This window comes from Oreochromis aureus, linkage group 18 (assembly GCF_013358895.1).
Source record: "Oreochromis aureus strain Israel breed Guangdong linkage group 18, ZZ_aureus, whole genome shotgun sequence".
Classification (NCBI taxonomy): Eukaryota; Metazoa; Chordata; class Actinopteri; order Cichliformes; family Cichlidae; genus Oreochromis; species Oreochromis aureus.
In genome coordinates, this window is record NC_052959.1 from 10831064 (window position 1) to 10856862 (window position 25799).

Genomic DNA, 25799 nt, shown 5'->3' on the forward strand with positions numbered 1-25799 from the left:
GGAATAACAAGGGAAGTAATCAGAAAACACTAAACTGTTATTTGGCAGTGTAACGTGTAATTCACAGGCAGCAGTTTTTGTTTTATCTAAGTCATGCAGCGATACGTCACAGCTGTAATTAAAGTCTCGTCCGTGTGCTTGGGATGTCACGTGATTTCTGCTGCTGTAACGCGAGATTTCTTTGACGTCACTTTTAGCGCGGAGTTTGTTGTTGGCGGAGACGCTTCAATCCGAAAGTCTGTACAAAGTTGTTCAGGCACCGCCAGAGCGGAATATAAACCTATAATTGATGTTTTACCGGTATAGATGTTGGTCAGGGCTGTGTGGTGACTTTATGAGGCATTAATTTGAGACACTTTTGGACTTTACAACCAACTGAAGCGGTAAGTTTCTTTGTGTTTTTGCTCTACGAGCTGCAGTTAGCGAGCTAACAATATGCTAGTGGTATCTAGGAAGTCAGACCGCGCTCTTCAAAAAACTATAACTGCAGACATTTACAATAACGAGGACTTGTACAGCTACAGAATATCTTAAATAAAGTGTTTACCAAACTTAAATCACGAGTGTTTGCTCCGTCTGTAAGTGTCTCTATCGATGTTCCTGTTTTCTGGTTTTCAGATGGAGTTTTCTCCTGCCTGCGCTGAGCCCAGCACAGACGGATGCCTTATGAAAGCTGACAGAGGTCACAAGAAACGGAAAATCTCCCGTGAGTTGGACAACTGTGATATGACAGAAATATTTCAGTAGAAATGCATCCTTATATTGGAACTACATTATTATATTATGGCTGATATACACTTAAAATCTTTGTGCTCAGCTATAGTTTGTCACTGTAGCTTCAGACCCAGCAACACACTCAGACAGAAACTGGTTCACCCGAAAGACAAAACTCCTAAACACAAACTGAACAATGTGGTGTATGCTGTACAGTGCAGCAAGGAATGCCCAGACCTCTACATCGGAGAGACCAAACAGCCACTTCACAAGCGCATGGCACAACATAGAAGAGCCACCTCCACGGGACAAGACTCAGCAGTTCATCTGCATTCAAAGGACAAAGGTCACTCTTTCGAGGATGCCAACGTTCACATTTTGGACAGAGAGGACAGATGGTTTGAAAGAGGAGTGAAAGAAGCCATTTACGTCCACTGTGAGCGACCATCTTTGAACAGAGGCGGTGGTTTACGACACCAATTGTCTGCCATCTATAATCCAGTTTTGAGATCCCTTCCCAGACGCCTTAACGCCCACTCACATTCTGGGCCATCTGACCTCAGGAAATCACATTATAGGGTGGGGCCAGGTTTAACAATGAGCTCACCCGAAACCCTGGCTGATTGGGACCCACACCCGCTTTCACACCTTGGCTCATGTGATTAGGTAGAGGATCATCAGGGGGTCCTTTGTCCCTCTTTGGGGGGATACTCCCACTGGGTTTAAATCTGGGACTCTCCACCATTTGACCCTTAGAACTGAAGAAGCTTCTCGGATGAGAGGTGAAACGTCTTCAAGCAACTTAAAGTCCAGACGCTTTCCTTTCCAAGCTCCTTGGACTACAATGACCTGGATGACTGAGAACCTTCACAGACACACTGTAGCTTAGAGTTTGCACACAGTATTAGTAACCTCACTCTGGGCAGAATTAATTTTTAAGACAATCATATCATATTTATTTTATATTTAGTTTGCTTTCTTTGTTCTTTTAAAACTTACTTTAGGGTTGTCGGATTTTTTTAAAACAATACCATAAGTTGAGGTGTAGCAGTGTGGCTGCCAGTATTTTTCTTTAACTCCAAATTATGTCACAGTTATTGATCCCCGTCGGGAAAGTCTCTCTGCATTTAACACATTCACTCAGTGAAGCAGTGGGCCCGGGGAGCAGTGTAGGGGTACCTCAGGGTAGCCGTTCAGTGGATTTGAACCCTCAACCTTCCGATTATGGGGCCACCACTCTACCTACTGAGCTATCCCTGCCCTGCCCTCAATGCAAACGCCCAACATGGGCCTCGAACCCACCACCCTGAGATTAAGCCGGGCTTATACAGCTATATCGATACTCTGTTTATCTCTCTCCCCTCCTGTTCCTATTGCTTTCTATGTGTTGACTATATACACCACACTAGTAATGGTGTTCTGACAGTGGATTTTTTTTTTCTTGTTTGTTTCCAGCGGAAGTGGAGATGGACATTGAGTTTCTTTACAAAGCTGTTCCTCAGCTAGCCAAGGTTTTCCGCATTATAGACAAAATTGGAGAAGGTACGTTGTCAGTTTTGGAGTTTTATACAGCTGGGAGAAGGATTGTTAGCTGTTCACTAACCTCATAAGGAGAAGTGCTGATGACATTTGTGTGTCTTCATTAGGTACGTTCAGCTCAGTATACTTGGGTGAGGTGCAGATGCGAGATGGGAGGAGAGAGATGTTTGCACTGAAGCATCTCATCCCAACAAGCCATCCCACACGCATTGCTGCTGAGCTTCAGTGTCTCACTGTTGCAGGGTGAGTCCAATGCAGGAACTTATAATTTTATTGATGTTACACAGATGTTTTTTCTGTCAACATCTATTCCTTTATTTAGTTTGTGTTACTGTGACCCTGTACACTGTCACTAATCCTTCTTAAAGAACTGAACCTGGTTAAATTATAGAGTTCCTTTGAGTTGCACCTTCATATTTGGCATTTCTTACATGCCTAATGTATTGAGTTGCTGAAATGAATATTGGCTGATTAGATATTTTCAATAATGAGCAGGTAAATAGGTGTGCCTAATAAAGTGGCTGGTGAGTGTATGTTTTTATTATTTGACAGATAATCCAGGGATTCAATTTGATTATTATTTAATTTTCCTATAATTCCACGTGGTGTTGGGAGCACACCTCAATATTCACTTTTCTTTTAGTATTACTGTGTTTGTGAAAGAGTTGAGTATCCCAAAAATGTAAAATCAGAAAAGACCGAATTTTATTTGATTCCTTGCTTTTAAGTTTATTTTTATGCTGTGGTAAATCGGTGCGTGGGTTTCTCATTTGTGTGACATCTTATGATTCAGTTTAACCTACGCAGTTTGGTACACTGCTGGCTGGGGTTGACAGGACATGCAGCAGAAAGCACACCAATTTATATAAATGAGTGTGCATTTGTGGTTGAGTGCTTCTGTAATGATTCTTGGAAGTGAACGTCCGAGATTGACATTTCTTGCAGACATAACACATTATAATGAAATGACGCCTGTCTTCTGAGCTGTGCCCTTAATCCACTTTGCAGAGGCAGAGAGAATGTAATGGGAGTGACATACTGCTTCAGGAAGGAGGATCACGTGGTGATTGTAATGCCCTACATGGAGCATCAAGCCATTGTGGTATGTACTTTGTCATATGTTACCGCAGTGTTTATACTGAAGTGATTTATTTATTTTTAATGGACACAATCTGAGCTTCTAAATCAGTCTCTTCTCCTGATTATGTTGACGTTGCTTAAAAATGTCTTTTAAAACCTCTGATTTAAACTAAACATATTCACCAGGATATCATTGGGTCGCTAAGTTTTGAAGAGGTCCGCCTGTACATCTACCACCTGTTAAAGGCTCTGAAACACATCCACCAGTTTGGCATAATTCATCGAGACATCAAGCCAAACAATTTCCTCTACAACAGAAAGAACAAAATGTAAGAAGCTGCAGAACATTTGTAATGTTTTATCTGTTGTCAATTCTAATGCTAATATGCTAATATTCTGATGTAGTGCTCATGAACTGATGCTATGTGTTGTCTACATTGCAACAGTGCTGGAGCATCACTCAGCTATAAGATTAGAATGTATGTTAAAAAATAAATTACACTATAATTAATTCCACATACACTTTATTACATTTTGGCTTTTGTTTTTTTGTGTAACTGTATACACAGGTACGCACTGGTGGATTTTGGCCTGGCACAGGGTACAGCTGACACCCAGATTGAGCTATTGAAGGTGGTGAGACAGAGACCATCACAGAAAGGTGGAGGGTCCACAGGGAAACAAGTGGCTGCACAGCGGAGCAAAGCACCGCCTAAACTCTCTTCAAAAACCACAACAGTCTCCACCTCTCTTCCACTGCCTGCACGGCAGCAAATACCCCCACCACATTCCTCCTCATCTTCCTCCACCACCACCACATCTTCTTCAACCTCTCGAAAAGCACTGATTAAAAAAGCACATTCTGCTACCACCACTGTGACCACCTCTCGCACAAAGCACACAAAGGTGTCTGCACTTATTTTATTTATCATCATTTTTATCTTCATTGGGTGTTTCTCTAATTACACTTCACTGTGTTGCACAAGACAGAAGTAGGGTTAAGCTGTACTTGGATGGTTATAGCATCTGTGTTTCCATTTTCTGGACATTGTTTATGTTTTGCTTATGTCATCGTCCATGTTGGTTTTCTTTAGGATTTGATGGGATTACACAAAGCGCCACGGACTGTGTTTGGAGAGAGGAACCTGAACAGCTGCACACCAGCTCTCTCCAACACCAAACAAGCTGCCATTAGGACAGAGGTAAGCAATGGGGAAAACTACAGTAAAAGTCTTGAGCTGCTGCTCATATCTTTAGATTTTCTTGCAAGTTTTTCTTTGGACGTTGGCTGGACCCGAGCATTTTAAGAGGAAAATATTTTGTTTGTTAATCCACTTAACACTGACCTTTGATCCAAGCATAGAAAAGGCACCTAACTAAAGGGATGAACCAGTGTTTGTCTACACATAAAAGACAAATTAGCAAAGAAAAACATTTAAATTGTATTTTTTTTCTAATAACCTGTTACAAAATACATGTTTTACTATGAAGTGATGAAAAAAACAATAACAACAATAGCGCATTTTGAGAGACATAAATAGTATATTTGCACCATCAGGGTGATTCCCAAAGAGCTATTGGCTGAAAGCTTTCCATAGCTCAGCATGGTGTGCAACACCAACAAACATACTCAGCTCATCTACAATTCTGCAGCATGGATTATTGTCCATTGAAAGTTCACACTGAACATGTCACAGCCATCCTAACCCTAGCCCTTGCTATATTTCCTCCCTGTACTGCAACTAATTACCTTTAAAATATTAACACTGAAAGCTTTTTGTAGTCTTTGCACTGCATATGTCACTGACCTCCTGACTTTATTCCCTCCCACTCCCTGTGGCTCATCAACAGGTTTACTGTCATTAGCTTTCATCAGCATGAACACGATGGGTTATTAGAGGCTTCTCTTATGCTGTGACAAAACTCTGCAACTCTTTCCTCACACATTCACATGTAGGACTGCTTAACAGAATTAAAATTACTTTTTTAAATAGATGTATTCAGTTTGATAGCATTAGGTGCATTTTTATTTGTTTTATTTTACAATTTTTACACTGTGTTCCCTGCTGCAACTTTTCCTGCTGGGTCTTATTATATATTATTAAGTGATATAAGGTGACCTTGAGTGTTTTGGAGGTGACATTAAAAATTTAATTATTATTACTCTTTAGCTGGTAAAACCAAGTAAAACAGAGGGTGCAGCCAGCCGTAAGTACTCTTCAGCCACCCGGGCTCCCCTGCCTGTCAGGACCCAGAGCAGCAGTCAGAGACCCGTACAGCGAGGCCTAACCTGTAACTGCTACCTAACTGATCGAGTCTGCAACGTCTGCTTGTCCAGGTAACTAACAAAATGTCCTCCTGCACCTCCTGTTTACATTGCACATGTTTTGGGCAGTATTCTAGATAGTGAAACATTTATATGATTTATTTCATTTATATGAAATATGATTTAATGGTGCTTGTATCAGCTGTACAGAACAAAAATTATTTATTTATTTATTTATTATTAAAACTAAATTCTCGTTACACTAAACGAAGAATTGTTAGTTTCTGTTTTGTGTCACTTCTAATACCTCGTTCCTGTCCTTGTTTTTGACTGCAGAAAGTCGCAGGTGGCGCCCAGGGCAGGAACTCCAGGGTTTAGAGCACCAGAAGTCCTCACAAAGTGTCCCAACCAAGGCACAGGTGGGTGTCTCAAGTCATTATTTATAATACATGTTTAAAAACAAAGAAAATAAATATATGTATCTACCACACTTTAGCCCATCTGCTTTGATGTGGTTATGTTGAATGTGATTTAAGGTGCTGTATGTTCAGAGATGGTCTCTAGAATTTAAAAAAAAAAAAAAAAATCTGTTTTCTCATGCTTGGTAACATTTCCTCTCATATGAGCCAGGCAGGTTTTCCAAAAATTGCTTAAAAATAGCAAATTTCTCTTTTTTATTCTTACTAATCTGCACTCTTGCACCCTACCCTGTCCTGTCATCCTGCACTGCAGCCATAGACATGTGGTCAGCTGGTGTGATCCTGCTCTCACTGCTCAGTGGCCGTTACCCATTCTTTAAGGCCAGCGATGACATGATTGCGCTCGTTCAGATCATGACCCTACGAGGCTCCAGAGAGACCATCAAGGCTGGCAAGTCGTTCGGTGCGTATAAATGTCTTGTTTTTGGGTTTTTTCCTCCACCACAAACCGTCTTCTGCTTCTGCAGAACGCAGATCCTTACTGCACCTGCAAGACTGCAGTGAGTAATCCTGCAGGTAGTTCATCACCAACAGAGTCACTATAATTCTGCAGTGGAACAATATTCTGCAGCACAGTTTCCAGAGTTGATGCACTGCATAAATATAAATATTTAAAAAAAAAAATCAAGTATAGTGAACTGAAAATGGTGCAGAACAACATATGAAACTTTTTGTGTTATTTTAAATTTGATGCCAGCTCCATGTTTCTGCAAAGGTCTTGTAGCAAACTCTGTAACCTGATCAGACCAGGGGTGCAGTGAAATGCTTTCCTTCTCTCGCGTGATTTAGGATTTCAGAATTAATGGCTTCCTTTGTTGTATTTTTGATTTTGATGATGCTCCAAATGCATTCAGGGGGTGACAGCTCTGGCCTGCAAACATCTTAGTTTAACACCTGGAGCCGTGTTGCTGAAATGAATACGAAATGAGATTCAGCAGGACCTTCCCTGAAAAAGACGTATGCAGATGTTCCGAAACATTTCAGAGATGATCTGGATAATCTCCATACCTCAGAAAGACTGAGAATCTAGGATGACCTTTTTAGCTTGACTATTTTTTAAAAATATATTTCACACAGTATAGAATTATTTTTTTATTAGGTCCTGAGATAGGAAGAAAAAGATTCACAAATCACTGTGTTCTGTTTTCATTTACATTTTAGTGTCACATTTTCAGAAACAGGCTTGTACCTCGGGTATGTGTGAAAAACCTCTATACAGAGTAATCTTATTTTTTGGGGGCTTGAATCTCATTCAGGTAAAGCGGTGGTGTGCAGTCGGGAGCTCCCTCGACAGGACCTCAGGACCCTGTGTGAGACGCTCAGAGGATTGAGGCCATCGCCAGATAACAAAGTCACACCACTTCCTGAGGCTACGGCAGATTCCACTGACACTCATCATCACAAGATCCAAGATGATACACCCACACACCGTCCCACTGAAAGAACACTCAAACCACACAAAGAGGAAGCAGATGAAACTCCTGCAGAACTCTTGTGTAGTCACACGAACAAGAACAAACATTCAGGTGGTAATGACACCGCAACTCGCCTTCCAAAACAGAAAAAGGTGGAAGAGGAGGAGGATGAGCGTGGCTGGGACAGAGTTCCCGATGAGGCTTACGACCTGCTGGATAAGCTGCTGGATCTGAACCCTTCCACCAGGATCACAGCTGCTCAGGCTCTTCAACACCCGCTGTTCAAAGACCTGTGAGACTGTGCTGTGAGAGCACAAGGAGCCTGTCTATGTCAGTAAAACTATAATGTCCTAGGCTGTGCTTCAGGTGCAGAAAAGGCACGTGAGCATAAGAGAGAACGTTCACTCCTTGCAGTCCTGCAGTTTTTCCCCCCTCCCATCAGCCCCCTTTAATAAACGCTCGTACTTAAATGTAAATGTTTATGTAAAATAGGTTTGGCTTCGTGGTTGACACGGTGCACTTCGAAATAAAAATTTCTTATATTCACAGCAGCTATGATGTAGTCTAAAGAACTGTGAAGAAGGGTATTTTAATGGTGGAAACATTGCAGATATTGCTATAACTCTTGACCTTTTAAAGAGGGAATAATCCATATTTTGTTTACAGTTCTCACTGCCATAAAGGCTTTTACTTTGAAGGTGCATATCTGTATCCTGTGAATTTCTGCTGCATTAGTGTGTGCATGTCTGAGTCTGGTTTATTTATATAAAAAACTGAAGAGTTAACAGTTTGTCCCAGTTCAGGTTAATAATAAAGGCAAAAAAAATGATGTCTCTCATTTAGTTTAAGTGGTTATATTCATTTGGAAGGATTTTTTTTTTTTTTCCCCACTTTTTGTTATCTGGAGCCAAGAAAACAGCTCAGCATTTATTTTTTTCTGTAGTAACCTGGGGTAAAAATATGGGTTGTAGCGAAATAACATGTTTATGAATTGCTAATATGACCAATTTTGCAAAGTTATTTAAAAATGGTTGAATGAATGAAAGGAATTATTTTCTCAAGATTGGACTATTGTTGCTCTCTCCTCTGGCATTAAGAAAAGTTTCTCTCTCTCGCCAAAACTCGCCTGTGGCCACTGTAGCAGAACTGCTAACCCCATGTGTGCCTGCTCACAGCCTCGGGTCGGACCCTTCAGGCTGTGCTAAAGGCAAGAATTTAAATCTGCAGGTGATTTTGCTTTTTTAGGGCCCCTCACACACAGAGCCAGACTTCCTTTGAATCACTGCTTAAATCTCATTTCTATAGACTTGCTTTTAAATAATTCTGTTACATGGGATACCTTTTATTACTTTAAGTTTGTTTACCCTTTTGCACATAGTAAACTTATGTATCGTTTTGTGAGCTACATTGCTGAGTCTTTTTTTTTTTTTACACCTTTATAACCTTTATTTCCTAACATCTCTTTCTGCTAGAGTGTTCTGGGCAACACAGGCTGCATGAACTTAAGATATTTTTGTAATGGCAGGAGAAACTGGAGCTTTCAAAGGTTACAAATTATTTTTACCAAACCACAACTTTTTTACACTTTCACCGGAAATGAAAACACGTGATTTAACCTACGAGTACAAAAGTTTGAAAGTTTATTACTGAGCTGATACAAACTTGCAAAACTTGCATTTTTTTTTTTTTTTTTTTACCTCTAATTGTCAATGTATGCAACATTTTATAATTACACAAAAACAGAGACCAGCAGGGCACTAGCACTTTGTTTTGAAACAAGTAACAGTTTTCTGTTTGAGATGATGAGGCTCTCTGGTAGCTGAAGTGTGGTTACAGGTTGTCCTTCACCTCGATGAGTTCCTCTATCCGTGCCAACACGCTCTCAATCATGTCAAACGTGTGCAGGGCAGAGTGCAGAGCCTGGCAGGACCATTGAAAATGCAGTCAGGAACATCACAGTGCTCTTTCTTAATCCCCACACATGTAAATACGTGATATGATGCCATCTGATTGCGTTACTCACCTGAATCTGAGACTCTGGGGTCATGCTGGGCAGCTCTTCACCACCAACAGACACAGAAAGTACAGACTCTTCTGTGAAGAAACAAATGCTGTCAGAAAGCCTCATCTGAACACTTTTGACGATGCTACATGTTGAAAAACTGCCATTAAGAAGTAGTTTGAGTTAGGATGAGTACAAAATCACAAGAAGCCTGAGAAAAATGAAACCTGGTTATTCTCAGCACTCCTGTGCATGCATAGAGTCTCCATGCTGTACTAAGAAACAGGGAACTAAAGTAAGAGTCGCTGATCTGACCTTTAGCCTTGCTCTTCTTGGCCTCCATTGTGTTCTGCAGCTCTCTTTCATAGTGGGCCCTGGACATGTTCACACCAACACGCAGGGGTTTCATGAATGTATCTTCTATTTTATACAGTTCTGTCCAGATGCCGGTCTTCAGCAGCATCAGAAAGCACAGATAGAGAAAGCTTATATACCCTTATAGGCCATCATAAAGGTGAACAGCTTGTTTTAAAATGTCATTTTTGGGGTTTTCAGCAGCACCGAAAAAACCCCAAACTTTTCAGCTCAACAGTGCACTCACCTGGTTCTCTGTCACTTTGTCTCTGATGACCAGGTAACGCAGCAGATTTAGAGACTCCATGATTCTGTAGAGATCAACACATGCGCTATTTCTTGATCTACCTTCCAGACATTTCCAAAACTTTCAACTACTCTCATCCATAAAGTCCAAGATTTTGTTGTTAAATAATGACTTCTGATCAGGGCGACACGTACACTCAACCAGCCACACCGATTCAACTGCTCATTAATTCAAATATCTAATCAGTCAATCACATGGCAGCAACTCAAGTGCATTTAATGAAGTGACCAGTGAGTATATTTTACTGGCCTTTTTTAAAAACTCAAAAATCAACAGCAATACTACTTTGTTTATACTTATTGCACAATTTAATATAAAAAGCACCAAAAGATGTTTGTTTTTTAAAATCCTATCGAGAAAAAGATTTATAAAAGGTCCTCTTGATTACACAGAAGTGTCCAATTAAATTTAAACATCTCATATTTTCTCAGGAAGAAACAAAATTAAACAATGTGACACTTTGTTTTAAACAGTGTGTATGACCCTTTTTAACAGTGTGTGTTGGGACTGGCTTAGTGTGTGTGCACAGACCTGTCCAGGTACTGCAGGAGGTCTGTCTCTGGGCCATCTGGAAGAATAAGAACCTTACGCAGCAGAGGCATGAGCTGAACGCCTTCAAACCAGACGTTACTGTTACCTGGCTGGAGACAGAGCGATAAAGAGATTCTTTTAGGTCCCCCAAGAAATTTTAAACACTGCCTACACTGCCATTTTTTCCTTTAATGCACATCTTCACCTGCAGGGCAATGTCTATCTGATTCTTGATGTTTTTAATGATGTAGCCTTCAACGCCTGAGTGGTTACTCGTCTTCAACATGTACCTGAAACAAGAACACAGGTCACTAGAGTGGGAAGTGGCAAAGACACATATTTCTGATTAATTTTCAGGGAAGAAAGGTGGAGCTCACTGGAAGAATCTGTACTTGGCTTCAGTGTTGAACTTATCAATGCTCAGCTGGAAAACCTTCAGTCCTTTAGTTCTCTGAAGACAAAAAGAAGTTCCAACATAAAAGTTTCATTCTAGGTAACAAAAATGTGATGAAGGTGACACAAATAAAAGTCGATTTCAAATCAAATGATCTGACATTACATTTTAAACACATAAAAATTCATTCAAAAACTTACCAGTTCATGCTTTGGACATATCGTCATGACCTTTATTAAGTTCTGAAATCAAACGCTGACATTAATAACATTATATGATGCACACAAAACACAACGGCAGACCCAACAGGTCTATAATGAAGTGACTGCGTTCACCTGAGGGACTGTGAGGAAGGTTTTAATCTCCAGCAGGTCTGCACGCAGACTGCCGTCCTCCACCCGCACCAGACTTTTCTCATACAGCTCCTGTGTGATGCACATCCATCATACGCTGATGACTGCTTTTAATGTGCAGAGGAAGATTTAAGTAACACAGTGACCATTTTATTGGCAGGTAATGACCCTTACAGCCTCATCCTTTCTCCTCTTTGGCTTCTTACAACTGGCTATTATAGGAAGAAATGTGGGGAACCTCAAGTTTTAGAGTCTAAAACCTCTCCAAACGCTAACCACATTATTTGAAACGTTGGCCATGTTGAAGATGAGCATCCAAGATGATGACCGTACATATCAAACCATAAGAAAACAAACTTTTAAAAATGTTAAGTATTATTAAAATATCACCATGGAAAAATATAGGATTAAATCCAGGAGTCATGTACGGCATTTATGACTAAGGCCATTATAATTTATGTAATAAACAACTAAATGATCAGTGAAAACATCACCTACCAGTCCTTTCTGAAGCTTGGACTCCTCAGTTCTATAAAAGATAGATATTACTCATTACAGGTTGATCATTAAAGTGGTGTGTTATAAATGTGTGTATAATGTGCACATTTATATTTTACAGCTTTTGTAAAACACTAACAAAGATTATAACACCACACATTATTATGTCATGTTACCTGGACAGGAGGAGAGAGACGTGCTCGATGTTACATCGAAGACTGAACACAGGACTGCAGAGAGAATACGGAGTGTTGGGAGCATTAAGAATCTATTTAAATGTTTCAATATTTGTTCATTTAGAATGAATGCAACACCCAAGCACAGATCCATTTCAAACCAAGTGTGAATAATCGCACATTGTGCATCCAAGGACAAAAATATGTTTTTTTAAAATACCTGAAAACAGTGGGGAAGGTGTCTGCAGCCAGGTGATGGACAAACACCAGATGAGCCAAGCTGGCCAAAGACTCTTTAGGATAGCGCACCTCCTCCTCGAGAAAGCCGGGAACCTGCTTTCTCTTCAAAAGAGGCTGGTGCACAAGCCCAGCGATGGACTCCCCAATAGAACCGAGGATGTTCTGCAGGACAGAGAAAGCCACAGTTACCATGATATGCAAGTACGTGACAAACTGATGACATATTAGAAACCAGCAATGAAACCGTTTACGCGTTTGAAAAATGCTTTTACCAAAATCTCGGTGGCAAAAGTCCTGAGGGGGGACAGAGCCAGCGTGTCAGGATCCTTGAGGTGTACTTCCAACAGAGGATGACTCAGACTCTTCATACAGCTCAAGAGGAGACAAACAAAAGGGAAGCCTCAACATCATCAGTTTTCAAGAGCCCTGCAGTGCTTTTCTATGACATTATGTCGGACTATCAAACGTGAGTCTGAGCTGGAAAACGCATTTTTTTTCACTCACAACTTCAGAAGTTCTGTCCGCAGCTCATCCTCTTTATCCTTCCCCTGTCTGCCCACAGTCCTGTTTGTGGTCTCGCTCTGCATTTCATTATTCAGCAGGTTATGCCTGACTTCTTGAACAAAAGGTCTGACGAAATCTATCATGTCAGTGCAGCAACGGCAAAATGAAAAGACGTCATCCTCCTCTTGCTCCTTGGTGTGAGGGAGAGGCAGTTTGGCCACCTGGTCCAGCACGGAGGACAGCGCCATGCCCAAGGATGACGCCTTACGGCCGCCCAGGCACAGCAGCACTGTTAGAGGCGGGAATCAGAGAATACATCACAATAATAACAGCAAGAAAAAGTATCCAAACAGCAATATGCAATATATATGTAAGACAAAAGAGTGGCATTAAAGATGACTAAAAAGATTCTTTACCTTTCTGTAAAGGCTTCAAGAGCAGATGGAGACTCTCCACTATCGTATCAGGATCATCCTGCTCCAGCTGCTCCAACAGGCCGATCAGCAGCTCTTTGGGTCTGCATGTCTGCAAAAACCCCCACAAAGATCACCCTTAAAAAGCCACATTCATCCAGTTTTCATTGGTGATGTTTTATCTTAAGTCCACTCCTGACCACTGACCTCCAGCAGGTGGTTAAAAATGGCCAGACACTGAGGAAGATTCTTGTCTTCTTTCTTCAGCAGGACCTGGATCAGCGGAGGCAGCAGGTTCCAACCCATGCATCTCACGATCTCCTGCACAGATGAAAACAGTTACACAGATGAGTGTGTGACAAACCTGAGAAGCAGCGATTGGTGTCAACTTTGAGAAACGTTACCTGATTCTTTTCATCCAGCACAATACTGAGGACCTGCGCGCTGTTTCCCTCCTCGATACATGTCCGCCCAGCAACCGTGAAGATGTTGTGATCCTCAGTGGTGTAGCTGTCGTCTGGAAGAGCCTGCTGTGTGAAAAAGAAACAAACACGTGGGTAAAAATAGAGAAAACAAAATTTTAAACAGTTTCTTATTAAATATTATATTTCATCAAATATCTCAAAGACAAAATCTTATTACCCTCTGGTTTGGGTTCAGGACACAGTCACCCCCTCTACTTTTAAGATTAGGCTTTTTGATAAAGTTTACAGTTAGCGCTGGATCAGGTGACCCTGAACAATCCCTTAGTTTTGCTCCTTCCTCGGGATGCTGGGGGACATCCCATGATCCACTGAAAATTTCTCCTCTATTCCCGTCTTCACTAACTAAGCATTTATACACTGCTGCTGTATGGCAGCAGTGTATAAATGTTGTAAACTTGCGTGCATCCCACAGAGAGACACACAGAACAACCAAAAGGAAATGGAAATGAAGAAAAGGAAAATGAAGAAAAGAAAAATGAAGAGACAAAAAAAATGACCACAAAACAGCAACAAACAGAAGCACAATGAGCAAATCGTTTATAAAACAATAGAAAACATCTAGAATCTAGGTCACCAACAGGTGGACCACCCCTACGCCATTCTTTACGGACTCAGACCTACTAGATTTTCATGAACCCTTTCTTTTTACTATGTGCCACCTTTTCCTTTGTCTTTATGGTCATATATACACAGCAAAGCCATTGAATCGAAATACATAGACCAATGGCGTGCTTAACTCACTCAACGTAACTCTACTCAGGCAATCCTTTACTCAGAGCACGTGTAAAAGTAGAAAACTCAGAGACGAGAAGCAGAAGCCCAAGGAATTAAGTCAGGGAAACAGACAGGGAGAAAAGGAGGGTTTAAAGTGAGATGGTTTACATGTGAAATGTAATTTAGAAAAAAGCCAAAGAGGGGAAATTCAAAATACAACTTTTCATTATTTTAAATTATTTGAAGACAACTTTTTCAAAAGCTATTATTTGATTGCAAACCTTATTTTACTTGAAACCAAAAAAGAACATTTACATCAGAGAAATGAATAAAAAATATTGTTAAAATACTGATGAATTACACTCTCTTTGCTTTACTTTACAAGCAGTTATTGCCCATATACTTACACTGTATAACTGTTAGGCTACTTCAAAATAGACTGCACTTATTATAATTATAATCATGTGGAACTTGATTATATTTTGGGCTTGGAAATGTTCTCAAACTGGACCTCCTTAAATTTTAATTGAATACCCCTGATCTAGAATATGCTCTGGTGAGGGACTCATTCTATCACTGTGAGTGGGTACCAGCATGCAGGTTGGTGCCAGTGACTGTGCCGACATGCTGTTTAGGGAATGGATATCAGAGTGAAGGAGGGGATGTGGGTTACAAGTCCCACTGAATACTTACACATCTTTGGACCACCTCACTGAGCTGCTCCAGAGCCATACCTGCTGTCTTCATACGGGTGTTGTCCTCATGCAGAGGTCCTCAAAAACAAAGGGGAAACTTCAAGTATATAAAAAACAGGTCCAAAGGTGTCAGAGGTTAAGCTCTGAGCCTGTGTGACTGTAAACACAGCAGAGCAGCAGGGATGCTAACCCTGCTCTGAATTAGCCGAACAGTGGCTAGCCAAACAAATTCACCACCACTAAAAGAGCCGCTGATGTGGACACAAACGGGACCGAGGTGAAGGGGACACCTACCTCAGCTTAATTTCCACAAACAGCCCGGTGAAAAAAAAAAAGCACACGCACACACATACACACACACTGCACGCTATGGACTCACCGCGCGAACGCAAAATTGTCCCTCCCTGGCTTGCCGTAGAGGGAGACACGTCACAGGTCAAAGTTGAAAGCGTAGACAACAGAAACAGCATGGAGACGGAGGAGAGAAGGAGGAGCGGGAGCTCCAAAAAAACTGCCAAAAAGGGTTCGTTAAAAGCCTGTTTTTTTATTTCTCGGGTTTTAGAGAGGTGTTTACAGCGCTGCAGAGGGTTACACGGGTCTCAGAGCGCTCACAGCTGGTTTGCGTAGCGGTTCGTTGGTTTGTTTGGTAGTGTAACAAGATCTCTGCCCTCAGAGATTCAGTTAACTCGTATATTCAACAGGTTTTGTTGTTTGTGGGGCAGGTGGGAAACGTGTCAAAGCACTCACCGCGGAGGAAGAAGCGAGAAGGTGAGAAACCCCTACTCCACCAGGACATCTCTACTGGACGCTTCAGCTGCACCAGTAATCATTACCAAACATTTGTTGGTTGTGGAGTAAACACAAACACTTCTTCACATGTGTGCTTTATGTCAGGAGAGAGGAGCTGAAGGAGAAGCTGAGGGAGAAGTTGGAGCTGGAGAGGAGAGCTTTGAAGGTGGTGGAGCGGCTCCTGGACGACAGTGTGGCTGAGGACTTCCTAGTGGACTGTGTATGTGTCACCGGTGACTTTAGACATGGCACAAGCTTTAGGCAAACCAGGAGACAAAGTCTTCCCTTACTTCTCTCACACCCAGGTCCTGTTACCCTTACATCACTGCCAAGCCTCTGCCATACTAAACCTGTCTCTTTTATTCACACAACATGTCTGCCACAATTAATTAGACTCTCACAGTCTCAGAACATGGCCCAATCTGCAGTTTCCAGGGTTTATAATCACCATGAGATCCCATGATTGAGGTTTTTCCATTGGGCCAGCATTACACAGCCTGGCTGTAGTATGTTATTTAGACCTGTTATGAATTTGAATACACCACTTCACTGGTAGCAGTGCCATTGCCTCACAGCAAGAAGGACCTGAGGAGTATGCTATGAAGGAAGTTCACCACAGCCAGGCTTTGTTTGCGTTAGCTGTTGACAAAGCTTAAAACCCCAGTCAGAGATAATGGACATCATTATGATGGTTATCACCTTTCTTTGTTTAACTAGGCTTGTTGTTAAGGTATGTCATGTTCTACTCTTTTTCCACACAGAATGATCCCTGTGAATGCTGCCTAATCAGATGTTATAAGGTGATAATGATAAAATGCTGTCAAAAGTCTATAAAGAAGAGGAAAAATATTACAATAAAATGCAAAACTGTTACAGACAACACGAGATATTAATGCTGCGGAAAAATGTCAATCTTGGGATTTAGTGCATAGAGGGATAAAATAAACAATCTAATGTATTCAGCATTAGTTACCATGAGGTTTTAGCCAGGTGAAAAGAGAGACACTTTCGTGGCACAGAAAATTCTGACTTCAAGTTCAACTCGCTAACCTATAATCTCATTCTGTAGTGCCTTTCTGTGTGGAGTTTGTTCCCCCTGTGTCTGTGTGGATTCCCTCCAGGTACTCAGGCTTGCTGTCACAGACCAAAGCCATGCATAATTGCTAGCTGGTCGGAGGTGTGAATGGTTGTCTGTATCTGTGTGTTAGCTTTGTGATGGACTGGCAACCAATCGAGGACTCTGCCTCTCACCCTATGGCAGCTGAGATACGCTGTGTGAACACACACTTTTTTTTCCATTTCTGATCACAGACTTTAGATTACAAGCAGGTTTTCAGTCAATAATCAGTTAATTTAAAATGTCACACAATATTAATTTTACACAAATTTAAACCACAGAAAAGCTGCAAAGTAACTGAGTTCTCTTTACTTCACAGGCCAAAATGATCACCCCAGCTAATTACAGAGATACTGTAGAGGAGAGGTCTATTGCTAAGCTGTGCGGTTATCCCATCTGTCCTAATAAACTGGGCAAGGTAAGGCCACTGATATTGCATTTCGCTGCAAGTAATAAACATCTTCATGTCTCATATGTGATGACTGAGTCTGCGCTGCTGTTCACTTTCTAGATCCCAACTCAACAATACAAAATTTCTACAAAGACCAATAAAGTGTATGACATCACAGAGCGCAAGGTGAGTGTTTCTACATGAAATTGTTTTTTGTTTTTTTACACTTACCAGAGTGTGCTTAAAGACACATTTTGGTCTTTGCTTCTTTTGTCTTTAGTGTTTTTGCGGTAATTTCTGCTACAAAGCCTCCAAAGCATTTGAGCTACAAATACCAAAGACGCCTCTTTGGGTTCGGCAACATGAGAGGTGTGTGTGCTGCTTCTCACCTCTGTCCTAAATCACCTGATTGATCTAATTGTTGAATGCAGTGATGTTCTGTATAATGTCTTTGCTCCCTTTCTCTCTCCCAGTCCTCCTGAAATTAAGTTGTTGAAGCAAGGAGAACGGTACGTAATAAGTTTCAGTGTTTAGTTTTCCATGTTTAGCCTTATTAATAGAAAGACTGATCCAGGGTTACATGTGTGCATTCAGTGGGAGCTCTGGTGAGGAGGTGATGCTGTCCGAGACGTGTCTAAAAGAGGAGGACATCGAGAACCCTGTGGCTACTCAGGACGAGGATCTTCACAGCTCTCGTGATCATCCTGCTGGAGGCAGCCACAGTGATGTCAGTGACGGCGAACATGAGCAGGACTTTGTCTCCAGCGTGGTCTCCCAGCAGCAGAAACCCCGGGTACACTGGGGTGACCTGCCCAAACTCTCAGATAAGGATGATAAAGGGAAACAAAGGAAGTCTGAAACAAGAAAGATAAACACCAAAGAGGGGAATGAAGAAAAGATCGAACCTCCTCAGAGTCAGAATACAGAGGAACAGAGAAGTATGATAGAAGACGAGGAAAGAAAAGAGGCAGACGTGCGTAAAACTGAAGTTACTGATGCTGAAAATCCCAAAGAGCTGCAGACGACACATACGGACCAGGCGGCTCCACGAGAGAGAGAGTTGTCTGAGCTTTCTAGTGTGGAAGAGACTACAGCTAAGATGAGCGTGTGCAGTTTATCGGAGACGGTAACTCACAGCGTTCCTCGCTCGAACCCTCCAGCAGAAAGCAAAGAAATTCCCGCCACTAATCAAAACAGTCACGGCCAGCAAGAACTCAACATCACGCAGGTGGGTATGAGCAAAAGGGGGGCGGCGGGGCTGCGTGATCTACTGAAGAACCACGCCGAAGCCAAACCTGACTCTGTACGGATGAATCTGCTCGAGTGCCTGAAAAACACATTGAAGGAGTGGTGTACGGATGAGACGTTAACGTTCCTATACGGCTCCGATCACTCCCTGGGTTCTCCCTATGCCGAGGTAAGAGAAGAAGAAGGCAAAGAGGAGTTGGATGAAGATGACCTTGAGGATGAGGTGACAGCCGACAACACCGAGGACCAGAAGAGGCCGTCGGCTGCAGCTCCAAACTATGACACGCTGCGGAGGGAAACCCAGGATCTGGAGCTCCGGGTCAGGGAATTTTATAAGGGCACGTGGATTCTGCCTGACGAGAAAGAGGAGCCAAATAGAAAGCAGGTAAGTACATATTAAAAGACTTGCTTTAAGAGTTTGATTTTAAATTAGGTGAGCTCACGGTGTAAGTTTTGTTCTTGAACCCTCCCCACACCAGGTGGCAGTCCAGGAAAGCATCAAGGATCCGGTCCTGCCGCTCGTTGACTCTCATGCTCAGAACCTCATCCAGAAACGAATCACAGTGGAGAAGCTCTCCAGCTGGTGCGTGTCTGTTTGTCCTTTATCTCTTGGATGTGGGACACAGAGCCTTATTAATTTCTTTTCCTGGTTTTTCTGCTCAATAGCTTTGAAGGTCCCATGAACCTCACTGCTGCACAGTTTGAAAGGGCTGCACATAATCATGATTTTCGCGATCAGTTAATCTTAATTCTTTGCTCTCTTGTCTTGTTTTGTGGTTGTGCTGTGCAGCCTCAGAAACATTGTAGGTCCGCTGCATCTCGCCATGAGTGACATCACTACCGACCTGAACAACCTGGTGCGGACGTTCAGGTCAGTACTCTACACACTCAACTTATATGTGGTGTCTGCTAGTCTGCCACCAGAAAGGACAGACACACACACACAAACAGGAGAGGGGAGGCGGGTGTGAGTTTATAGCGGATGAGCTCTAGAAATGTGTCAAAAAAGGCTGTTAAATTTAATTATCTTAAGGGAAGGAAATCTAGTGTTGAAACTGCCTTGTTCTGTGGGTTCATATTAAGCTCAGAAACATAATAGTGAAACTTGATTGTTTGTATGTAACTGAATGGCAGTTTACTTCTGAACAGCTGCAGGATATAGACGTGTCCCGTTACCCTCTTTGTCGTAAACCTAAATCTTTCACTTGTGCAAAAGCTCACTAATTTGCAAAACTATGAGCATTTGTTATAGCCATGCCATACAACCCCATTTGGAAAAAAAAAAAAGTTGGAATGCTGTGTAAAATGTCAATAAAAACAGAATGCAACCATTTCCAAATCTCACAAACACTGATTTTATAAACAATAGAAAACATATCAGATGTGTAAACTGAGACATTTCACGATTATGTGAAAAATATTAGGATCAAGACTGAGCTGCTAGAATATCATATCAGACAAGAATGAGACACGTACCTCTTCTAAAAAGATGCTACACAGCAGTAAACACGACTCGGTATTTGGACTATTCATAATTAACTGTTATCACACCACATTGGATCTACTGAGAAACACTGAAAAACCAAGCTACATAGAACAGGAAACCAACTGATTGCTTATCTGTTGTGATTCAGATCTCCTCTTTTATCTCCTTGCATGAGAAAAACATGACATGAATGTTCTTGGGATCGCTCTTATTCTTCGGAAGAACTCAAAGAAATGAGTCTAACATGTATTTATTGAGTTGATTTCATCTAAATTCCACAACACACAGTTGTTTAGCTCTGCTTCCCCCTACAGGCAGACATGAAGTATGACGAGCAGTAGTTTTATTGACTCTTTAAAACTTGTATCTTTTTCATGTGATGGGGCTAAATGTCTGCTTCAAAGAGAATTATGGCTGTTTTCTAATCTCCTCCACATCAAAATAAGTATTACAAATGTCATATATCTCACAGTGTGCCACACATGCTGTACATCCACACAGGTATTTGAGAGGAAAACGGGGGTTACTGATAACAACAACAGTCCTTCTCCAAGTGTAGCTACATGAAGTGACACTGAGCCAGCATGCATGACACCAGGACTCTGAAACTGAAGCAGCTGAGTAGAATGAATTATTATATATGCTTGCTGTTTTTACGCATTCAGCATATCAGTATGGCTTCTGTTTCTCTATAAGAATGACAGAGCTCGGTTTTAAGAAAAAAAAGGGCGAAAAAAATTTTAAACTTGTGCCAGAATTGAGCATTTCCTGCCTTAGACACACCCTGGATTCCCATTGGCTGCTTAGGATGTTTTCAACAGGCCTGCTGTTAAATCACTGTGTCTGTGATTTAAACGCACATCAGGCTATGGAGCAACACCGCCACAGTCCTGCTTCCGGGAATTGTCTTTGTGCTGTCAAGAGGCCCCGCTAACAAGAGGCTCAAACCAAAGAATATACACAGCGCTGGCAGAAAGACATAAATCATTGCTGCATGTAGTGTTTTTTCTGTGCACAATTTATATTTCTAGTTTATTTATACCTAGAATGAAGCATTTCTGTAGACTATCTGCAGAGGGACACAGATGTATGGTGACTGTGACCCAGAACATGCAGCGGGTTATGATTTGATGTCCAGCTGCTCCAGTCTGAATTCTGAAATGTCGATGGGCAAGATACTGGAACTGCTGTGCATCCTCCATAAAATGTGCTGTTTAAGACACACACACACACACACACACACACACACACACACACACACACACACACACACACACACACACACACACACACACACACACACACACACTGTACTTAACAGTGGTGCTTTATGTTCACAGGTTCACCAACAAAAACATCATCCATAAAACTCCAGAGTGGACCCTCATAGCTGTAGTGCTTCTGCATCTGTAAGTTTTGTGTGTGTGTGTGTGTGTGTGCACGTGTTTGTTTAAGTTTAATGTCAGCTGGCGAGCTGCTCCTCAGCAAGCCCAGTTGAACATTGGAGAGAAAAAACATTACAAGGAAATGAAGAACCATGGTTTCTCGGGAAATAGACCACGTCAGCCATCTTTACCCGTGTGTGCAAATGTTTGCGTGAGAAAAGTGTGTATTTAATGTTTACTGTGCTGGTGTATGATAAGATTTTTTTTTTTTTTTTTTTGTAAAACGAGCAGGAACCAGATTTCTAAGCAATAAATGAGCATAATAACGTATGACTGGGTGAAGATGACCCATATAGACAGATACTGGATTTAACATTATGTTATTTCCAGTCTGGTGCATGAAGAGGTGCTTAAATCAGAGATGCAACAGCAATCTGCATTTTTAACACTTTCAAATTGAAAGAAAAGAATAAGAAGTCGTCATGGTGCATTTGACAGACTGCTGTGTGCTTTGGCATTGTTTGGCACCTACCATATGGTCTGTGTGTGTTCGTGTGTATGTGTGTCTGTGTTGCTGGCAGTTCACGGACAGTTCCGTGCTGCTCCCGTCTAAGTACACAGAGACGCCTCATGGCCTTATCTCCACCTGATTACCTCTGTCCAGATCCGTGATGGAGGACAGAAGGCACACAGTTCCTGCGTGTCCTTTATATTGCCCTAGGCTGGGAAACCTTTCACCTGACGCCGACGGCTGATTCTGATTTATTACTCCCTCAATGGTTCCTGGTCAGTTTGCTTTAATATCAAGGCACACTGTGTGTCGTCTTGAACTTTAAAAGAAGTGTTGCGCAGCTTTAGGTACTGTAGGTCATCTGCCACCGTTGAAGAGCCAAGAGGCCTCTGAAACCTGCCTGACAGAAAATTTTCAGGGAAATAAAGGGAATAAAATTCAACTTGTAAAACAGAAGCAAGATTTCTCATCTGTGGCCTGAAGTGATTTTGCTGTTGCAAAAAAAGAAAGATAAAAGGGTAAAAAGGTTAGTGAATGCTTTGGAATTACCAGGATTTCAGCACTGATTACTCACAAAGTGTGTCTGTCACATTGTGACTTATATGAAGCTCAGACCGCCTTTTATGAGTAATCGCTGCAGAAATCCTGGTAATTCCAAAGGGTTCACAGAAGGGTTTTTGGGAACGGCGTGCATCTGTAATTCTGACAGTTGTTGTGATACATTTTCAGATTTGATTTTAAGAACGTATTGACTCCACTTCTCAACAGTCAACATTCATTTGTCAATATTAACCATTTCATTGGTCAGATCTGACACTGGTGCTCTATGATTTCATCGGTTTCCATTTAACGTCCACTCCATCCTTCCATTCCTCCATCATGAATAATTTGGTGTGCTGTCTTATCTGTCTGCTGCATGGCAGCTGTGGAGCTAGTCTGGCCGCTATTGTTCAGCCCAGCTGAATAATGGATGCCCCCCCTGCAACACTAGACCCTGGGCTGAACCGGAGATCGGCCAGGAGTGTACCTCCTCTCTGGTAAGGGCAGGTAGAGAGGCGTGGGTGGGGGAGGATGATGGAGATGGATGGAGGTTGGAGAGAGATGACAGAGAGTACTTGGGGGCTACAGACAGTGAGTTTAGTGTTGGAGGGAAATATTCTTGCACTAACTTGACAAATACTCTGTTTTTTGTACTGATACTGTGAGTTTGGCTTCATGTCACCCATGACTTGTCTGAGCTGCGGTCTTTAGATGGAGCAAGTGGGTGAACAGATAAAGGCCATCTCATTTAAATTAGCGGAAACTTTGACCGTCTATCCTGATAAAAGATGAATCTCACAGTGTAATTTTCCATGTGACTGAAGGCGTTTCCCAAATAGAAACACACTTTCATTTACCGTTTTTTTTTTTTTTTTTTTTAATTCAATAATTATTTACTTTGATTTATTTCAAAACAGTGGACACTGAGTAAAACACTGGAGCCTGTCCAGCTCTCGTAGGGTGAGAGACACACGATGGACAGGTTGCCTGTCCATCACAGAGGCAACAAGCATTCACGCTCACATTAACACCTGGAGTAAAATGTTGAATCACCAGTTAACCTATCATGGATTTTGTTGCATTTTGGGAGGAAACCCGGAGCACTTGTGGAAAGAACCCACACGAGCACAGGGAGAACCCGTGCGATCGGCGGATTTGAACCCACGACTTTCTTGCTGTGAGGCACAGCCGTTGTTTTTTGTTTGTTTTTAAACAAATATATGCTCATTTTGATGATGCAACACTGAAAGTCAGATTTGTTAGGCGTTCAGCTACTCAACAATTCAGAGCCTCTTTTGTCCGTATTTGGTTTCATAATGGGCCAAATGTTTCTAACGGACTGCAGGCAGGCCAGTTTAGGCTCTTTTGTTACCGATGCTGTTATAGTGCGTGCATAACCCCCTGAGCCACGGGCGACCCAGGGGGTTGGGTAGCCCCCCAAGTACGGTTGGGCTCAGGGGGTTGGGAAGCGCATCTGTAACCGGAAGGTCGCCGGTTCGATCCCTGGGCTCTCTGTCCTGGTCGTTGTGTCCTTGGGCAAGACACTTTACCCTCCCGCCTACTGGTGTTGGCCAGAGGGGCCAATGGCGCGATATGGCAGCCTCGCCTCTGTCAGTCTGCCCCAGGGCAGCTGTGGCTACAACTGTAGCTTGCCTCCACCAGTGTGTGAATGTGAGAGTGAATGAATAATGGCATTGTTAAGCGCTTTGGGTGCCTTGAAAAGCGCTATATAAATCCAATCCATTATCAGTCCATCATTTGCTGACACAAGCGAGGCCTTCCCTGGGAAAAACAGCACCTTGAAGGCAGCATACCTGTTTATATCTCTCAGCATTAATGGGCCTTCAAAGATGTACACGTTCCCCCTGCATGTGTGTACTTTTGAGCAGCCTGGAAGGTTCCACTCCTCTTTAGCTTATATCTAGTTTTGTTTTTTGCTGTATTTTTTTCTGTGTGATTAATAATAATATGCACAGACACCACTTATCAGTATGCCTCTCAGCAACCCCCACACTACAGCAAAGCTGAACATACACTCCTTTTACAGTGACTCAGCAGAGACTGAGCATTATTATGTTCATGAGAGTAGGATTGACCACACGGCAGTATCAGCTTGTGTCATATACACGACAGTGTTGGCCTAAGGCGCTGTGTGATTTTTCTTTTTGTAGACGTACGCTGTGAAGTATTTAAAATCTATTCTCTCATGTCAGTCTCTTTCTGCACGACGTTCAGAGCTCGTCTTTACAGCTCTAAAAATGTAGTCGATGGCCAGATTTTTAATAGTGTGTGTGTGTGTGTGAACACTTTCATGAATTAAAAAAAAGCAGGATATTTTTCTGCCTCAAGTCTGCAATAATTCTATTTGACCTGATCACTTTGCTAAGGAAAATCTCTATAATTACAACTTTCGAGTTCGTTTTATTCAACAAATTTTATCTGTATGAGTCAGCAACCGCTGCTTTCTCATAGTTCTCGGTACCTTGGCGAAGAGAGGCTTGTGTGAGAACATGGCTTAAAAAAGAACTGACTGCTAACTTTACACAGCACGCTATTGAAGGCTGAACATGTCGTCTTTTACTTTTAGGGTAGTCTTTATAATGCTTACAGATCCCTTTTGCACCTCCTAAAAACTGGATTGCGTTTGTGCTGGAAGATAAGTCGCCCGTTTAGTGTTGAGTTGGTTTTAATTTGTTGGTTTTTCACATTTCAGGTTGTCAGAAGTGTCTCCATTGGTGCGAGAAGCCCTGGAGACTTCGGCATCAGTGGAGTATTTGAACACGCTGATGGTGGAGCTGGGTCTGCAGGATCAGGACCTTCTGAACTTGGTCCAGCTGTTTAAATCCCCAGCACGTTGACGCAGATTTGGATAAAACAATAAAACTGCACTCTGTAACTGTGTGACAAATGTTTTTTTTTGTTTTGTTTTGTTTTGTTTGTTTTTTTGTTTTCTGGATTGTCTGTTCCCACAAAATAAATGTATCCATAATAATAATAATAGTAGCAGGAAGTTGTGTGTTTTATCCTGTATGTTGTTGGAGACTGTTGGTGTTGCGCACACAATCTGTGGTGAGATATGCCCAAATCAGATCCTTGAAGTTTTAAAGCTGTGGCTGTTTAACCTAGGCGGGGCCAAATAAATCACACCCAGCTTCTTTTTTTTTTTTTTTTTT

The 25799-nt window shown here is 41.9% G+C and overlaps 3 protein-coding genes across 8 annotated transcripts; 2 read left to right on the forward strand and 1 right to left on the reverse strand.

The window, feature by feature from the left end:
• The first annotated feature begins 130 nt into the window (after positions 1–130).
• Positions 131–8331, forward strand: cdc7 (cell division cycle 7 homolog (S. cerevisiae)). Of its 2 annotated transcripts, none has more exons than XM_031749754.2 (12): positions 131–383; positions 619–706; positions 2170–2256; positions 2361–2496; positions 3262–3355; positions 3520–3662; positions 3903–4239; positions 4428–4535; positions 5505–5671; positions 5936–6018; positions 6332–6481; positions 7335–8331. In XM_031749754.2, exons 2-12 carry the CDS (start codon positions 619–621, stop codon positions 7787–7789), a joined length of 1848 nt encoding a protein of 615 aa, XP_031605614.1. In that variant the 5' UTR covers positions 131–383; the 3' UTR covers positions 7790–8331. The 2 variants fall into 2 exon arrangements, with proteins under 2 accessions (XP_031605614.1, XP_031605615.1); XM_031749755.2 differs by having other exon boundaries at positions 134–383; positions 3903–3966.
• A 772-nt stretch (positions 8332–9103) lies between these two features.
• glmna (glomulin, FKBP associated protein a) lies at positions 9104–15642 on the reverse strand. 4 transcript variants are annotated; one of them, XM_031749765.2, is made up of 19 exons: positions 15539–15642; positions 15158–15237; positions 13670–13792; positions 13473–13586; positions 13269–13377; positions 12853–13141; positions 12621–12720; positions 12329–12510; positions 12109–12162; positions 11933–11963; positions 11417–11506; positions 11282–11323; positions 11065–11138; positions 10893–10977; positions 10688–10797; positions 10097–10160; positions 9811–9946; positions 9517–9587; positions 9104–9413 (listed from the first exon to the last, which is right to left on the reverse strand). In XM_031749765.2, the coding sequence occupies exons 1-19, from the start codon at positions 15627–15629 to the stop codon at positions 9324–9326; spliced, it is 1935 nt and encodes a 644-aa protein (XP_031605625.1). In that variant the 5' UTR covers positions 15630–15642; the 3' UTR covers positions 9104–9323. The 4 variants fall into 4 exon arrangements, with proteins under 4 accessions (XP_031605625.1, XP_031605624.1, XP_039458452.1 ...); XM_031749764.2 differs by having other exon boundaries at positions 13670–13795; XM_039602518.1 differs by having other exon boundaries at positions 15454–15553.
• On the forward strand, positions 15594–25522 carry rpap2 (RNA polymerase II associated protein 2). Of its 2 annotated transcripts, none has more exons than XM_031749763.2 (12): positions 15594–15682; positions 15882–15927; positions 16054–16168; positions 17385–17483; positions 17577–17642; positions 17737–17825; positions 17930–17965; positions 18051–19089; positions 19184–19287; positions 19495–19575; positions 21531–21599; positions 25340–25522. In XM_031749763.2, the coding sequence occupies exons 1-12, from the start codon at positions 15628–15630 to the stop codon at positions 25482–25484; spliced, it is 1944 nt and encodes a 647-aa protein (XP_031605623.2). In that variant the 5' UTR covers positions 15594–15627; the 3' UTR covers positions 25485–25522. The 2 variants fall into 2 exon arrangements, with proteins under 2 accessions (XP_031605623.2, XP_031605622.2); XM_031749762.2 differs by having other exon boundaries at positions 15609–15682; positions 15861–15927.
• The last annotated feature ends 277 nt before the right edge of the window (positions 25523–25799 follow it).

Excerpts from the sequence above, each read along its gene's own strand:
- cdc7 (XM_031749754.2), top strand. The coding sequence starts at position 619 with ATGGAGTTTTCTCCTGCCTGCGCTGAGCCCAGCACAGACGGATGCCTT. Across the intron at positions 2,257-2,360 it reads TATAGACAAAATTGGAGAAG|GTACGTTCAGCTCAGTATAC; the intron begins GTACGTTGTCAG and ends TGTCTTCATTAG. Across the intron at positions 6,482-7,334 it reads CAAGGCTGGCAAGTCGTTCG|GTAAAGCGGTGGTGTGCAGT; the intron begins GTGCGTATAAAT and ends AATCTCATTCAG.
- rpap2 (XM_031749762.2), top strand. The coding sequence starts at position 15,628 with ATGGAGACGGAGGAGAGAAGGAGGAGCGGGAGCTCCAAAAAAACTGCC. Across the intron at positions 15,928-16,053 it reads GCGGAGGAAGAAGCGAGAAG|GAGAGAGGAGCTGAAGGAGA; the intron begins GTGAGAAACCCC and ends GCTTTATGTCAG. Across the intron at positions 16,169-17,384 it reads AGGACTTCCTAGTGGACTGT|GCCAAAATGATCACCCCAGC; the intron begins GTATGTGTCACC and ends TTTACTTCACAG.
- glmna (XM_031749764.2), bottom strand. The coding sequence starts at position 15,629 with ATGCTGTTTCTGTTGTCTACGCTTTCAACTTTGACCTGTGACGTGTCT. Across the intron at positions 13,142-13,268 it reads CTTGAAGCCTTTACAGAAAG|TGCTGCTGTGCCTGGGCGGC; the intron begins GTAAAGAATCTT and ends CGCCTCTAACAG. Across the intron at positions 10,798-10,892 it reads AGATAGACATTGCCCTGCAG|CCAGGTAACAGTAACGTCTG; the intron begins GTGAAGATGTGC and ends CTCTGTCTCCAG.